The sequence below is a fragment of the Danio aesculapii genome, chromosome 22 (genome assembly GCF_903798145.1).
Source record: "Danio aesculapii chromosome 22, fDanAes4.1, whole genome shotgun sequence".
Lineage (NCBI taxonomy): Eukaryota > Metazoa > Chordata > Actinopteri > Cypriniformes > Danionidae > Danio > Danio aesculapii.
The window spans coordinates 11,829,213-11,846,607 of NC_079456.1; the positions used below are offsets into that span (position 1 = coordinate 11,829,213).

General features: G+C 35.3%; 1 protein-coding gene across 1 annotated transcript in view; it reads right to left on the reverse strand.

The window, feature by feature from the left end:
* The window catches only part of insrb (insulin receptor b), a 79,099-nt gene extending 62,143 nt beyond the window's left edge, over nt 1-16,956 (reverse strand). Inside the window, exon 1 of the mRNA XM_056448555.1 lies at nt 16,374-16,956. Coding sequence (XP_056304530.1) covers nt 16,374-16,956 — 583 coding nt within the window. The remainder of the gene's footprint in view (nt 1-16,373) is intronic.
* Between the last annotated feature and the right edge of the window lie 439 nt (nt 16,957-17,395).

The following is a 17,395-nucleotide window of genomic DNA, read 5'->3' on the forward strand; positions in this document are numbered from 1 at the left end:
GTGAACTGTAATGTATAGTAATGTGATCGCTGTGGAAGCGGGGAGAGCTAAACAAAGACAGGAAACAATTCCAAGAAATTACGGTGAACTTCAAAAAGTTATGGATATGGATTATTTCCGGACCAAATATTATCCCACAACACTGATAATACTAAGAAGTAGTTCTTGAATATCATTAAAATGATTTAAATTCTATTCTTAAGTAGCTAAATATGAATATTAATGTAATGCAATGTGTATTTATATAGCGCACTTATCATGTATGGCCATACCCAAAGCACTTCACGATCATGGGGGGGGTCTCTCCACACCACACCACACACTTGGATGATGCGACGGCAGCCACAGGACAACAGCACCAGTTTACTCATCACTACCAGCTATTGATGGAGTAAGCCAATTTGGTGGATGGGGATGATTGGGAGGTCATGATGGGTGAGGGCTCGATGGAGGGAATTTGGCCAGGACACTAGGGTTACACCCCTACTCTTTACAAGAAGTGCCATGGGATTTTTATGACCACAGAGAGTCAGGACCTCGGTTTAACGTCTCATCTGAAAGACGGCGCTCACTGACATTATAGTGTCCCCTTCACTATACTGGGGCATTAGGACTCACACAGACCACAGGTTGTGTGCCCCTTACTAGCCTCATTTTCACCACTTCCAACAGCAACCATGTGGTCTCCCATCCAAGTACTAATTAGGCTTAATTTACTATAATAATTGGCTTAGTCGTATTCTTATTTTAAAATGTGATAACCATGTTTACCACAGTATTATATTCAAAATTTCATTATTTCCTGTTTTTTTTAAGTAGTATATAACCAAACGTTTAAAAATCGTAACATTTTGCCTCTTCTAATCACCAAGGTAGCATTAATTGCGCAAAAACATAAAAATAAATAAATGTAAATATTATTAACATTTAAAATAAACTTTTTCTATGTGAAAGTATTTTAAAAGTATGTGAATCAAATCCACATTTTAAGCTTAATTCCTCTAGTTTTCAATGTCACGTGACGCTTCATTAAATAAACTGCTACTGTGAAATTTTTGCTAGTCTCAGTCACTCCTGCATGTCTAGAACTGAGGAGAGATTTGTTTTCGTTTAGCTGTCATTAGTCAGTGTGTTATTCCCCATCTTTACATGCGTGTCAGAAGGATGTCGTTTCTGAAACGCCGCCCGTGGCTCTTCCTCTACTGTCGCTCTTTAAACAGGAAGCTGAGAGACGAGAGAGAGAGAGAGAGAGAGCGCATGTGTGTCTGAACAGTGTGTCTATGCAAATGTGGAACACAGAAACACTGCCATTGATAACGGCGAGGACACGAGCTGCTCCAGTTCCCTCAGGACTTCCTGTTCAGCTCATGAATGGAGTTCATCAAATCACACACACATGCACGTGCACATAATTCTGAACTTTAAAATGCAAACATTGATCATACTGTAATTTTATTTAATATTTTTTATTTAATTATTAAACTATTAAAGAAAGATATTGGGGGAAAATATAAAGGGCCGCTAATAATTCTGACTTCAACTGTTTATATAGTTATTTTCCTCCCTGTAAATAAGGAAAGGGAAACAAATACAATAGAACAAAAATATGAAACAAACTGCTGTAAACTTCTTCACTGTAAGAAATAAACTTAAATTATAGCTACAAAAGCCATTCAGTCAAGAGCAGCGAGTGGGCGGTATATAATACAATAACCGTTTTATCTTGATTAATGTTTTTTCATAATCGTTAGAAGTCAAAATTGAAATCGAAGAATTTCGATTAATTAGACAGCCCTTATAATATCCTATATCTACTATATATATATATATATATATATATATATATATATATATATATATATATATATATATATATATATATATATATATATATATATATATATATATATATCTATATATATATATATCTATATATATATATATATATATATATATATATATATATATATATATATATATCTATATATATATCTATATATATATATATATATATATATATATATATCTATATATATATATATATATATATATATAAATATATTTATTTATAGATATTTATTTATATACATATCTATATTTATGTATAAAGGAGTATACATAAATATTTATTGTTTATATACACCATGACTGTGATAAAATATTAAATAACATACACATAAACATAACAATAACAAACAATAACATAACTGTTTATAATTTGTAAAGAAATAAATATATATACCTAACTATACTAAATATATCTATATACATGCATGTATAAATATACATATAAATATATATACACACACACACAAATATATATATTAATTGTTTTGTTCAATCTACTATGAACTATCAATCTACTATAAATCTCTATGAATTTGTGTTGGGACAACATGAATGAATTGTGTGCAACTCTGTGTTATTTACAGTGTACTTTCGTATAATAAATGTCAGTAACCCCCACTAAAATCACATTCTTCGGACTTCTACATCCACCAGGGATGAACCTATTTATTATCTATTTATATATATATATATATATATATATATATATATATATATATATATATATATATATATATAAAAATATAAATAGACATAAATATTGGTATATTATTTTTATGTGCTTTTATTTTTAATATATAATACAATAGTTAATAATTTAATATTTCCAATACCTTTAAAACATGATTATAAAGTACAAATATTTACAATTATTTTAGATTTGGTACATATGTATTTATTACAATTTATTTTATTGTTACATATAAACCTATATTTATTTGCATTGTTGTATATGCACAGAACCACAGAAAGCACTTGTGTAACCCGGTTGGTAGTTTCACTGTCTGCAATAATCAATGGCTGGCAGCTTCCAGAGGGCCTCATTTACTTCCTGTGTGAACACAACATACACACTTTATCTGTGAGTAAACGCTACACAAACGCTCACAAACACGCGCGCTGACGGGTCGCACCACTTGACGGAGCCGTAGAGTGAGAAAAAAAATCTGTGTCAGAGTTCAAGCGAGGAGTAACTAAACTCCTCCAGCTCAAGCGAAGGACGATATGAGAGCGGAGGAATCACGAGACAGATCCATCATCCTCCTGGATTTGCACAAAAAACACAGACTTTACCTTCATAACTGAGATTACAGGTTCATCCCTGGAGGATGTAGAAGTCTGAAGAATGTGATTTTAGTGGGGGTTACTGACATTTATTATACCAAAGTACACTGTAAATAACACAGAGTTGCACACAATTCAATTATGTTGTCCCAACACAAATTCATTAAGTTGACGCAACTAGTTTAAGTAGATTGAACAAAACAATTAAGCTTCCCCCCACAATTTCAGAACTGTTTTCTTTTAGCTCATTTTAAATCTGTGGTTTGAACAAGCAGCAAATTTTGAATATGTAAATAAACTATGGACAAAACTATAACTATAGGCAAACCATTTTAAACCAGTTGAAAGCAGAATGAAATGCTTTTAAAAAAAAATTGCAGTTTTCGAATGTTCTGTGTGAACACATTTGAGCTCAGCTAAACATAACAACAAATACATCAAAATGTGGAAAAGCCAGGATTTGTTGGGAAATGTATAGGTGATGTGTGGTTTAGAGGGGCGGAGCTAAAAATATGAGGCCTTGATGATGTCAGCTGACGTGAACGTCAACGCAAAGATATCAATTTAGCACAATAAATATTCTTTACCACTATGAATGAAAGTAAACCGTCTACACAAACATCTGCAAAGTCAATCTCTGTTCGATGCTTCATTGAAAGGTTTGAATAAATGGATACAATTAGTGTCGAATGAAGTGATTATTGTTATTATTATTTTAACTCTTTGTTAGTTGTTTTTTTTTGTGGTGTTGCTCTATTTGAAAACGGCAGATTTTATTGGAGAAGAATCAAAACAATTCGTTTAAGAAATCGATACTTACAATAATTTTCTGAAAATGCTTTGATATTCTCTCACTGATTCTGCGCTTAGTTTTTAACTCGCCTCAAAACTACAAACCAGTGTATAATATTCCATTGTTATGTGTTTATTAGTCACACTGAATGAATGAAAGCAGTTAAATCTTCGGTTTATTTAACAAGCGCTAAATACCGCTTGTCCCCAGGGGATTTCCTGGAATTCCTGGGTTTGTGGGTTTCAGTGAGAGGCCTATGAAGGAGATTTACCTAGAAGATGTGAACGACAATTGGAATTTTGAAACTCGTGTTTACAAATTTATCAATTCGATAAATCACCCAGCCCTGCGTTGATCGCAACTTTGTCGTACACTATGCCTACCAAGTAAAGGCTGGTTTATACTTCTGCTCTGAGTGCACGCAGAGTGGTCCGACATGGTCTTCGCATACCCAGAGGCTGATGGTGACCCTGAAAAGACGCTGCAACTTTCAAAAAATGTAACTACACGTCACATCAGCCTGTAGCACAAGCTCTGTGATTGGTTGGCTTGGAAAGGGTGAGAACCATGGGGGCAGAGGGCAGAGTCTAGAACCATGGGAGCAAGCCCACTGGCGAAAGAGTTTAACAATTGTTGAGTCCTGTGAAGGGTTTGGTTTGTGCTTAATTTATGATTAAAGTTTTTGCACGTCCGCAACAAATCAACAAATTTGAGCTACTTACAGTAAGTTAGCATTACAGGTATTTCTGGGGTAAACAAAACACCCATGAAGAAAATTAACATGGAAAAAATGGAAACAGAAACCCCACTGCACATTAGAATTTGAGTGTTATTGTAAGAGCAACACAAACAAAATGCAGGAGGCTACGAGCAAGGTATGCGCCGGTGATCACTTGACTGGTGTTGTCAAAAGTATCGCATTCGGTACCAATGAGTCCTGAAATTTTTTAATTATCCATTTTCTAGTAACATTTGAGCGCTGTTGAGCAGTTGAACACAATGACCAATCAGTGGCAATTAAGGGTGCACTCACACTATGCTTTTCCGATTAATTTGACAAGTGTGAGTGCTCCGAATCGGGCCCAGGGTTCAGTTGGCTGGCTCTGGCCCGGTTGGAAGTGTGTGCCAGAGGACCATTATTGCTGAATAAACATTACCTACAGTAGCATAATTAACTGACCAGCCGGCAGCTAGCTCTCTGCAACTTTCACATGGTCGCCCACTGAAGCCAAGCAGGGCTGTGCCCGGTCAGTACCTGGATGGGAGACCACATGGGAAAGCTAGGTTGGTGCCGGAAGCGGTGTTAGTGAGGCCAGCAGGGGGCACCCAACCTGCAGTCTGTGTGGGTCCTAATGCCCCAGTATAGTGACGGGGACTCTATACTGCTCAGTGATTGCCGTCTTTCGGATGAGACATTAAACGTAGGTCCTGACTCTCTGTGGTCATTAAAAATCCAAGGACGTCCTTTGAAAAAGAGTAGGGGTTTAACCCCGGCATCCTGGCCAAATCTGCCCACTGGCCTCTGTCCATCATAGCCTCCTAACCATCCCCATATCATAATTGGCTTAATCACTCTGTCTCCTCTCCATCAATCAGCTGGTGTGTGGTGTGCAGTCTGGCGCAAAATGGCTATCGTCGCGTCATCCAGGTGGATGCTGCATACTGGTGGTGGATGAGGAGTTTCCCCCATGTGTAAAGCGCTTTGAGTGCCCAGAAAAGGGCTACATAAATGTAAGGAATTATTATTATTATTATTATCATTACCAACCTTTTCTAATTTGCAATATTTGATATTCATCTGCAGATATGTTTCTGCCGAGCGCATCAAGTATAAAAGCCTTCACAGTTCTCGGCTGTGTGCATCCCCCTCAGCGGAGGCTCGCGTTAAGCGAACACACATAGCTCGCGACACAGACTCGCGCACACGCAGCTCGTAAGCTTGCAGAGTGAACCAAATGGGTTGTATTTACCAAGTGGACAGCAGCAATGTCCATTGCAACAAGCGCAACAAGCTGTTTTCTTGTATAAGCGGAAACTCAAGCAATCTGGCTAAGTGAAAGTATCTTTCAAAAGCGCTAACTGCAATGAAAAGTAATGAAACGTTTTTGACTGCCTACTAACGGTAACATTACATCATCCACATCATCATGCCAGCAGTCAATCACCTGAATTAATATAATATTAATAGTTTAATAAACACACATTCAGTTACAATAAAAACAGTGTTTTTTTCTGCAGTTAATTAATTAGTTAATTTAGTTACATTAAAAATGCTTTTACATCAGATGTATTTACAAATGTAGCCTATGAATAGCCTAATAAATAAACTATGCTTAAGAAATTATTAAAAAAACAGTTTGTTTTTACAAACTTAACTTAACTCCCAAAACACTGTTAACTCATTTATGTGAATGCGTTAATGAAAAATCATCAACATTATCTCATTTAACTGCGTTTTGCAACTCAAAGAGGGTTTGCCAGAAAAGGCAAACATGTTGATTTTTCTCCAGAAGAATCATTTCCTTCAAATAATTTTCCTTCAAACCATTGTACATTATTTTACAGAAAAAACTATTTATTTGTTTCACAATTACTGGTTTAGTTTTATTTTATATTAAATGTAATAATAAAACAAAGTGTTGTTAATTCAGTAAAATTTGTTTTGTTTTGTTTTTTTTTTTCATTAAAAAAAACTACAAAAAGTACTGATAAGAGAACCGTTAAATCGATAAGCGGTATCGATAAAAGTAGTAATACCGTTAAAACCTTAACAACACCCATCCCTATTCTCCACTTTGCTGAGCGAGAGCGCTTCTCTTCCTGTTAAACAGAACAGTCGCATCATCAATGACGTAAGCGCCCTCTGACTTGGAAGGCAAAATGCAGTGTGAGTACATGCTGTCAGGGGAGAGGGGGGACAATTGCGCTTCGGCACGGTTCAAGGCAACAGTACCTAGTTTGAGTACGCCCTTAAAACCCGCTCAACAGCGCTGAGATATTTTCAGGAAATGTTTTTAAAATTTCAAACTCGATACCTTTGACAACACTACACTCAAGGCAGAAGTATAATTCAGCCTTGAGGGTACTATTAGCAGTGAAAACGCATGGCTGATCAGGGTGCCTCGTATCACATCATACTGTACTATAATGAAATGTACCGCTCAATGCAAAATAGGCACTAGAGAGTTTACTAATGAACATCAAACTAACCTGAGCTTTGCACTACAAGTAACTCCTAATCCATTAGAAAAGCATCCAGGAGATTTTTTCCTTGATAAAGCAGAAGCAAGCGACTCTCCAGTCACTGGGAAAAGAGCAGTAAATCTCCCAGGCTCCGTATCGCTCACACTAAGGGCCTCTTTACTCTGAGGTGGGAAGTGAATGAGCCTCTTCTAGACGGTTAGGAAAAGCACACTTGCCCTCCAGCGCTTCCGAGGTGCTGATACTCAGAAAAGTGTTTCTCCTAACAGAGAAAGACGGAAACTCGAGTGTCCACCTGTCTGTGAGCATCAAGCGACACTTCATCTCCATCCTCGCTGAGAGTTTTATGCTCCGAGACCCAGTTATGAATTCCGCAATATATGATTTCAGGATCAACATCACAACGTGCGCATCCGCAATAATGAAATCGTAGAGCGAGCAATGGCAAGCTGAGATGATATCGTATAATCAAGCTTAGAGTCAAACTATGATAGAGTGAAAGTTTATTATTTGCATGCGGATTAATTGTTCACCTAAAGAATAATAATGTGCGCTAGCAAAATAAACAACGTCAGTTTGGATTTCACACGGACTTTAAATCTAATCCAACCAGTCTGAAAAGTCAGAAAGAGCAAGTAAACAAATATGCTTCTAAAATGGAGATCCAACTAAAGATCAGGAGGTGTGATATAAAGCGGCTTCCAGAATCTTTCACCTAGGCCACGAAAACATGGAAATGAGCTCCTTTAAACTCGATGAACTCTGTTATCTGTGCCGAGCAAATGTGTCAGGAGATTTATTACTGGACGTCAGCGCTGGTGGAGCTCCACATTTTTCCTCCTGTTTTCCCTGCGAGGTTTTTGTCCACCTCGTTTTCTAAGAAATCAAAATAGTCAGAGAACATGCCAATGATTAAGCCTTTAGTGTAAAAAACACATAATAAACAATTTTTTTTTTTTACAATAAAGGTTTACCAATTAAAAACATTTCTATAAATATGATTGATTATTAAAATATTAAAAAGCAACTATTATTATTGGTATTTTTATTATACTAACAATCCTCAGTGTTTTATTAATTGTTATATTAATTATGTTTTTGTTTTTTTAAATATATTTTTAGGGCTTTTTCACCTTTATTATATAGGACCGTAGAGATGAGACAGGAATACATGGGGAGCAGAGAGAGGGGGGAAGGATCGGCAAAAGACCTCGAGCTGGGAATCGAACTCGGGTCGCCGTGAGTACCTCAGTGCGATATGTCACCGCACTTTTAACGATAAAATAATAATAATACCAATAGTACTACTACTAATAAACTGTACAATAATAATAATAATACTGATAATAATAATAAATAAATAAATAAAATTAGGACCAAGAAAATGTTTGTTTACATAATATATGTGTGTATATATAGCTACACATGCATATTTGATAAAAAATTTTAACTGATTTGTAAATATTCAACTTGTATTTTGAATTAGATTAATCCTATTTAATTTTATTATTATTATTATTACTGTACACTTAAGAATGATTTAAATATAAGAAACATTTTCTCCTCAACATTACTACTATCACCACTTTCACTACGATAACAATAAATATATAAATACATTTTCTTAGTAGCAGTAGTAGTAGTAGTAGTTGTAGTAATAGTAGTAATAAATACATATCACTCCTACTACTACTCCTAATAATAATAATAATAATAATATTAATAATAATAATGTCTACAACTTAAAGATTGCAAATTTGCTCATTATTGGGGTGTAACTATACGATACGAATCTCGATACTGAACTCAAGTTACGATATGGCGATATTGAATGCTATAAAAAGTTTAATACTGACATCGCATTTCACCATATTACAATAAATCGTAACACCCCTACTAATTATCACTCGAATATTACTAACCTAATTATTATTACCTTAATAATAAGCCTTAAATAAACTACAAAATTTGATATTAAACAAAAAACAAAAAAAAATCCTATGAATGTTTGTTGTCGATAAAATCCGATTAACGTTAATTCAAAATCATTGAAAGCGATTGATTCAGAGTAAGAGAGAGTGAGCGAGTTCTCCACAGTCACCTGACGATACCAGACAGGAACAAAATGCTGATGACAACACTTTTTTGAGGGGGGAGGGCCCCTTGACCCAAAAAATATCTCTGGATTGCGCAAGAGCAGAAAAAAACTCAATATCAACACACTGTGTGCAGAGCAGAAGCTACGACTACTGTTTGTGAAAAATACAAGAATTTTAAACACCGTTGTATTAAAATATTTTCCCAGTGATGGGTTGCGGCTGGAAGGGCAACCGCCGCATAAAAACGTGCTGGATAAGTTGGTGGTTCATTCCGCTGTGGCGACCCCGGATTAATAAAGGGACTAAGCCGAAAAGAAAATGAATAAATGAATGAATGAATGTATTCAAATATTTTCTTAGAAAGAAATAAACGCTTCCTGGGCAACAGGATGCAGTTTCTGTGTTCAGCTGCAGTGGAAACTAAAATAAAATACAAGCAGCAAGCTATTTTTTGTTTCTTTTTTGCTAAGAATGGAACTAAAGCACCTGCACAGATTTTTATCTTTCCACTCAAGCTCACGGTTGAGTCTCGAAACAATTACTGACGCTCAACGTCTGCTTCACAGAAAACCGTTTACTGCGCTCATGAATGGATCAAGGGCTTGCGGTCGCACCATCAACATAAAAACCATCATATTTCTTTGGTTTTATCTCAAATTTGACCATTACGTGGTTAATTATGTAGTTGTTTTTTTTGGAATAACTGTTGAATTGAAGACTAGAAAATAAGATCACGTTGGCACAAATAAATTAATAAAAGTTAGTAATATATTAAGCAAGATAAATAATTAATCATGCTATTATTGCATAATATCATTAAAACAATGAATAATTCTTACATATGTTTTGGAATAACTGTTGAGTTGAAGTTCAGAATATACGATAAGGTAATGTTGGCCCAAATAAATAAATAAAGAAAAGAAAAGATTTTAAGTATGATTAATAAATCATATTTTATTACATATAATCATTCAAATAATAAATAATCCTACATATTTCTACTTCAAATAATAATAATAATCAAAACATTAAGCAAAATTACTTAATAATAATAATATAAATACATATACGTTCAAAAGAAACTAACTTATTAAACAATTATGAATAACTTTATTACGAATATCTACATTCTTATGAATAAATCAACATTATTATATTAATATTTTTCCTATAAATTATTAACTAAATTGTATTTATTTGTATAAATTGTATAATTTATTTAAAATTATATATATATATATATATATATATATATATATATATATATATATATATATATATATATATATATATATATATATATATATATACACACACACACACACACACATACACACACACACAATAAATAATTTCTCTTAAATTTTTCCACTAGTAGTACTACAAGTAAAAACATGAATATAAACTAAAATGTTACATAAATAAAAATAAATGTTGCAGCAATATTATATTATTGTTAATCATTATCAGATGTAATCATAATACAAATCAGGTTTCATTTTCATTTCATGCTGACTTTAATATAAAACTGAAAAAAAAATAATCAAACACAACACAAACAAAAAACCCCACACAAATCTGTGAATAAATGTGAAGGAGAGTCAAAAAGCGTCTGCAATACACAGTTTCCCCTGCTTGTTATCCACTGAGAAGGCGAATTCCTTGGAGGAACAAGCAAACACGAGCGTCAGGCTAAACAAGCAAACACGGACAGGTTGTGTTTGCTGGCACGAGTGTTTCTCTGGGGAAATGGGATCTTGCTGTAGGGTTACACACTCGCTCACCCCACCGCTGCCCAAATACAGCAGCATTGCATCACACACCAGAAATGGGGTCTCGCTTTGACATTACGGCCGACTAAACTTTCGCCTCTCACATGACAGGAGCGGCTTGAGTCATGAGCGCTGGCCTTTGAAAAGTCCCCAACATGGACCTTTATTTGGGCCCAACGCAGCTATTCTCATTGAAGATCCTGACCTCATCGATACCGATGCAGTGCCGAGATCACTAATAATGGACGCACCAAATTACAGACCTTCAAGACCACCAGGCACTGGGTTATCAGTCAACAAACCATCAGCACAGAAATACTACATGAGCTTCAATTCACTTTAAAGTCCGCATGAACCGGAAGCTGCAACTGTTTTTTTTCCTATTGAGATGCAGTTCCTAGAGAAACAAAATATTAAATGAGAAAACAGTAGGCGTGGTTTGTTTTTTCTACTGCAAGCTGATCGGATGTAGTAAAGTAAGCATTTCATTCAGAGAGATTGGGAAAAGGGTTTTAGAAGAGTTATTACAACCTAACAGAAACCTCCTCACTATTTCTATTGGCTGTCAAAAGTGACAGGTGGAGGGGCGTGGTTCAGTATGTTAGCCACGCCCAATACCTAAGATAGACATAATCTGACAATTTAAATGAAAATTTTCAGATTTCAATTAAAAATTACAAATGCAAACATTTTTTTTTCTTAATGACATGTACAGATGACCTGTTCACCACAAAACTAGCAATGTGAGCTAACAAAATCATATGGTTAGTTTTGACTTCATTGGTACTTTAAAGTCACTAGCTAAAAAATGACTTGGAAAAGACATAGAACACAAATGAAATGCAAATGGACCAGGATTGTCTAAAGTGGATAGCAACTGGAACTAGGGATGTCAAAAGTGGAACACAAATGGAACTAGGGTTGTCAAAAGCGTAATGCAACTGGAACTAGGGTCATCAAAATTGTGAAGCAATTGGAACTAGGGTTGTCAAAGGTGGAACGCAAATAAAACTAGGGTTGTCAAAAGCGGAACGCAATTGGAACTAGGGTCAACAGAAGTGTAACGCCATTGGAACTAGGGTCGTCAAAAGTGGAGCGCAAATGGGACTAGGGTCGTCAAAAGTGGAACGCAAATGGAATTAGAGTTGTCAAAAGTGTAACGCAAATGGAACTGGGGTCATCAAAAGTGTAACGCAATTGGAACTAGGGTCGTCAAAAGTGGAACACAAATGGAACTAGGGTCATTAAAAGTGAATGATTTTGAAACACTCCGTGTATCTGTGTTTGCACTTGAACAACGGTGAAGAGTGGTTAACCGATGACCTTCACGGTCAATCACACTCAATACTTATGAGTACTCTACATGGAACACAAATGGAACTTGTTGATTTGGAAGTGTTCTAAAGATCACATTTCATTTGCGTTCCAGTGTTGAGTAAGTTAGGTTATTAGCCAATTACATCATGAAAATTGTATTTAAAAGAACTTTTTTAAATATCTTAGTGTCTGAGAAAAAAAATCAATTACTCAATAAGTAATTTAATTACTTTAACTGATACTATTTAAATGCATAGATAATAGAAATTAAACTCTTAATTCTTTACATTTGAGCCAAGCAGGACCTTTTTGGACCTTGACTTTATTAATGTAACGTTTTTGAGCTGACAAATGGCATAGAAAACTAATTAAGTGCCGAAAATATTTTTGTATTTTGGTGCTTTGCTTTTTTTTTTTTCAACTTAAATATTTAACAATATAACTTATTGTAATATACGTATTGTAATTAGCATTAGTTTATGGACCTATTTCCCTTTAGTAAAGAAGTAATAGATTTATAAACGTGCATTTTAACTCTATGCGCCCCAAACTTCATTTAGACATGTTGAATTCTTCTGTGATTTGCAATGTTTACAAATTACTTTATTACAATGTTTTCTTTTATTTTTTGTAAAGCTGCTTCTGACCATGACATATCCACACTAAATGGTTATTAGTGAAATGTTTAAGGAATTATATGCAACATCGTTAATTTATTCTCTGAGGTAAGGCAAGATCTCTACTTAAGTATCATACTTGGACTGAAAATGTGTTTAATGCATTATAAAGTTTGAAGCATTAGAATCGGTACTCTGCATCGGCCAATCACCACGACAAGGAATCGGTATTCGGTATACCGCTGCAAAAATCCTGATCGGAGCATCCCTAGTATTTACAGTATTAAAGGCAAGAATGTTATAAAGTAACTGTAATAAATTACAAAGTAAAAAGTAATCCCTTTAATTTTTGTCGAAATGTAATCTAAATTACAGTAACTTGTTACTTTAACTAATTACACCCAACATTGGTTCCAAATGTGTTCCACGTATAATTGTAGCATGTGATTGCACACAACGTCCACAGTGTGCACCCCAAAAACTAAATATATGCTGGATTCAAGCAAAGAGCATAGAATCACCAAGAGGTGACTCTCTAGTGCGATTTGGAAAACAGCCACTAGATGGCGCGGCGGCCATTTTGGAATTAAAAATCCATTAGAACAACAGCATATTATAAGTCTGTAAAATAAACTATTAAAAATGCTGATGATTGTGATAGTAAGTGTTGTATTGTCATCTTTAAGGTTGTATCTCAGCTATAACGTGCTTTTTATATAAATAAATTAAAAACAAAACAGCTGCTTGCCATCGCGACAACAATAAGATCCAATAGACAGCCAACCGCTTTCATCCCAAAATGGCGGAATCCGGGGCTGTTGCTGGGCGCTGCTGTTGCAATGGAACGCTCTATTGAGTTTCGCCTCTTGGTCATTCTAAGCTCTTTGATTCAAGTGAGAGTATTTGCCGTTTTCTTTTGAATCATAACAGTTTCAAGATGTTCCGACATTACAATGGTTTGCCATTAAGGGTCAATCTCTTTAAAACCACCTAGCATCTAGATGATTTTTAACTAATCCCAGATTAGCTTTAATAAATATGTGAACATTTCAAGTGACTTATTTGTTAAAAAACAGAAAGAGCTTGGGGTATATTTGCATGTTTAGGCTGAATTTTGTTGCATTCACACCATTCTAACCAGCAAGAGTCAATAGCAAGCGAAGGTTCAATAGTTTCAGAACCGGAAATTTCATGACGCAAATGGTTTCAATTGATTTAAAGTAAATCAATAAAATAAATAAATAAAATAATTGTATATTCATATTAATAATACCATTTTCCTCCAAATGTATCCTCCTCTTATGATGAATGTACAGCAGACAATAAATTTGCATTTTGGACTTTATTAAAAGTCCTGAATTACGCATATCGTTTTTAAAATGATTGTTTCCTGGTTAATATCGATACTTTGATAATACTATAAAATATATTTGGCATTTGATTCAATAATATATATTAAAGAAACATCTTTTTTAATACCTGCAAATGTCCTCTCATATCACCTTATAAAGAAAAAAAACATTTCCGAATTTTCCATGATACTTTTTTATCCACAAATGTGCTTTTTTTTGAGGAAAAAGTTAAAGATTTCGATTAAAACCAAAATGCATTTAAGGTTTTAATTGCCTTGAGCCTGTCTGCATTATTTCCCTCCAAAACAAAGTGGAAGTAAACAAGGTGCTTGAGCTGAATCAGGCTGAATAGAGTGTGAGGTGAATAGTGAGCAGACGTGGTACACGCTGAACCAGCCCAATGGCAGAGATGTGTATTGGCACAGACTGTCCTCTAATGTACCTCCAGCCAAACACTAACGCCATCTCACTCGCAAACACACGCCATTCATCTTCGCCATTGAAGGCAGCTTTGAATTGCAAATCAGTCCAGACCTGTGTTTACTATGTGAAGGAGAGCAGCAATGTCCTTCTGCATGTATTCAGATGATATGTTCTTATTTGCTCAGATTCTGATAGGAAACAAAAAAAGAGGTGGACAAAGACACTGCTGAAACATTTAACGGAAAAACACATTGTGTTCAAGTTTGATCTCTGGAAATATATAGCGAATGTTCGAAATATATTTATCCATCAGATTCTGAAAAGACCAGGTAAGTAAATACTTGGTAATTTTGAGAGCATAACATGAACTTCGAAATAATTTAAATTAATAAAAATCGCGAGAAATTATGGGATGGTTCACAATACAATGGATCTCTACAAATACAACAATGGCAGACTGCAGGAATATGTTTGCATTGTTCAAGATAAAGAGTGACAATGGAAACTATTTAAATAACATACGTCAGTAAAACACTTTGATAAGTATTGTTCACAAGGCAAAAAACTAATCTTGAGAAAAAATAAGACAAAAACAAAACTGCAATCATGTTGCTTAAATTCGTAATCGGCACCATATAATTATCAATATATTATGATTATGTTAAATATCATAAATCTCTACAAAAAATATTAAATAATCAACACAATGTATTACAATTCTGTTCACAACATCAGTCCACAAGCAATGGCCAACTTTAAATGGTTGTGTTAAATGGAAAGACCAAACAAAATCCTCTATGTTGGTTATAACAACTAAGAAACATGGTATGGGGGCTCGTCCGGGATTTGAAACCATGACATCTTACATCCTCAGCTAAAACCATTGCCCAACACTAGATAAGTTCATTTCTAGTTCGTTTTAGTACAAAATATAAATAGTACTGTTTTCGAAGAAGCAAAATGAATAGCGCAAAAATAAACATCACAATAAATTTCGCCTCATTTTCAAGATAAATAATACCATTTCATACTAAATGGAGTAGAAAATTTCATAGAAGATTGATGATCTCAATACACCTTGATACACGACCACAAGATAATAATAACTACTAAAACAATACATATAAATTAATAAAATAATTACTAGACTACTCTTTAGAGAATTTGACAGCTAAATAGAGTAAAAATGCAACATTCATTATGTTGTTGAAATTAGTTTAACCCTACCGTCAAAATCAATGCAATTAGATATGTTGAATATCAGATATATCATGTCACTAGTTCATCTAATCCAAAAACTCATTGTTTTCGCCCCCAAAAAAGAAAATGTTGCCCCATTTTGGATATGACCAAAAACAATAGCATTGTTTCCACCAAAGACACTACATATTCATACAAATTTGTCACAAGAAAAAAGCTTGCTAGAAAAAAGAAATGCACAAGAAAAAAGCATTGCAACTAGTGTAACCACTCAAAATATCATCAAGAAAAGAAAGTAAACAGTGCCTACAGTGAATCCCAACATAGACTTCTGGTTCCTTTCTGTCAAGCTGTTTTGGTTTCTGCTTCAACATTGTGCCAATGCCTCATTTTCATGGTAAATAAAAACAGCACGCAAGAAAAAACCCTTTAAAAGCAGCTTTAAAAGAAAAACAAACTCAACTCACTTCTCTGGCAATGGTTCTGGTTCCAGCAGCGCTCTCCAAAATTCCCGTTAATGGTGGTCTGTTTGCAGGATATCGTCCCCGCGATGGTGCCTGGACAGATGTTTCCACATTCCAAATCGTCCTTGTTTGCCACGATATAATTGTCCTCCACCGAATCCAAGATCTTAGACCAGTCCAGAGTGGACAGATAGCACAGGTTTGGGTTCTTCTCGATGCGCACCGCTCCCCGCGTGATGTTGGTCAAGCTATGGAGGCCAATTTCCTTCATCTGGATCATCTCAAACATGACCAGGGCATAGTTGAAGAACAGGTTGCTGCCGCGGATGACGGTCAGGTTTGGGAAGAGATCGCCGAGGCTCTCCAAGCCATAGACGCGAAAGATGAGCAGGTAGTCAGTGACCATAACCAGTTTTGGAAAGCTCAAGCCCCTGAAATCCTCCTGCGTGGTCTTGAACATGAGCAGGATCTTCAGGTGGCCTTCGATTACAGTGCAGTTTTCCAAAACCCGCAGGTTGGTGGCGATGTTGCGGATGTCTGTGCTGGGGCAAACTGAAGAGACAAGGAAAAAGATGGCTGTTAGCATCTGAACATTTTTAGTTCGTCATTTTGCAAAGTTCTAGATCAGGGATAGGCAAACTCAGTTCTGAAGGACCAGTGTTCTGCAGAGTGTTGCTCCAACACGAATCAAACACACCTAAACAAGCTAATCAGTGTCTTCAAGATCACTAGAAAGCTACAGGAAGGTGTGTTTGATTAGGGTTAGAGCTAAACTCTGCAGGACAACGGCCCTCCAGGACCGATATTGTCCATCCCTTTTCTAGATAAAGGCTACATTTACACTACAACAATGTAGACAAAATCAAATTTTCACTTCTAAACAAAATCTCCAAAGATATCGAAACACTGCCAAACGTGCTGTATTACGTATGCCCGGCAAGTTTTTGCCGTGGTCACCTTATGGCCTGTTTCTTCTGAGTGATACGGTATGGTATGGTACGCGTTTATGGCCGTTTCCACAGTCA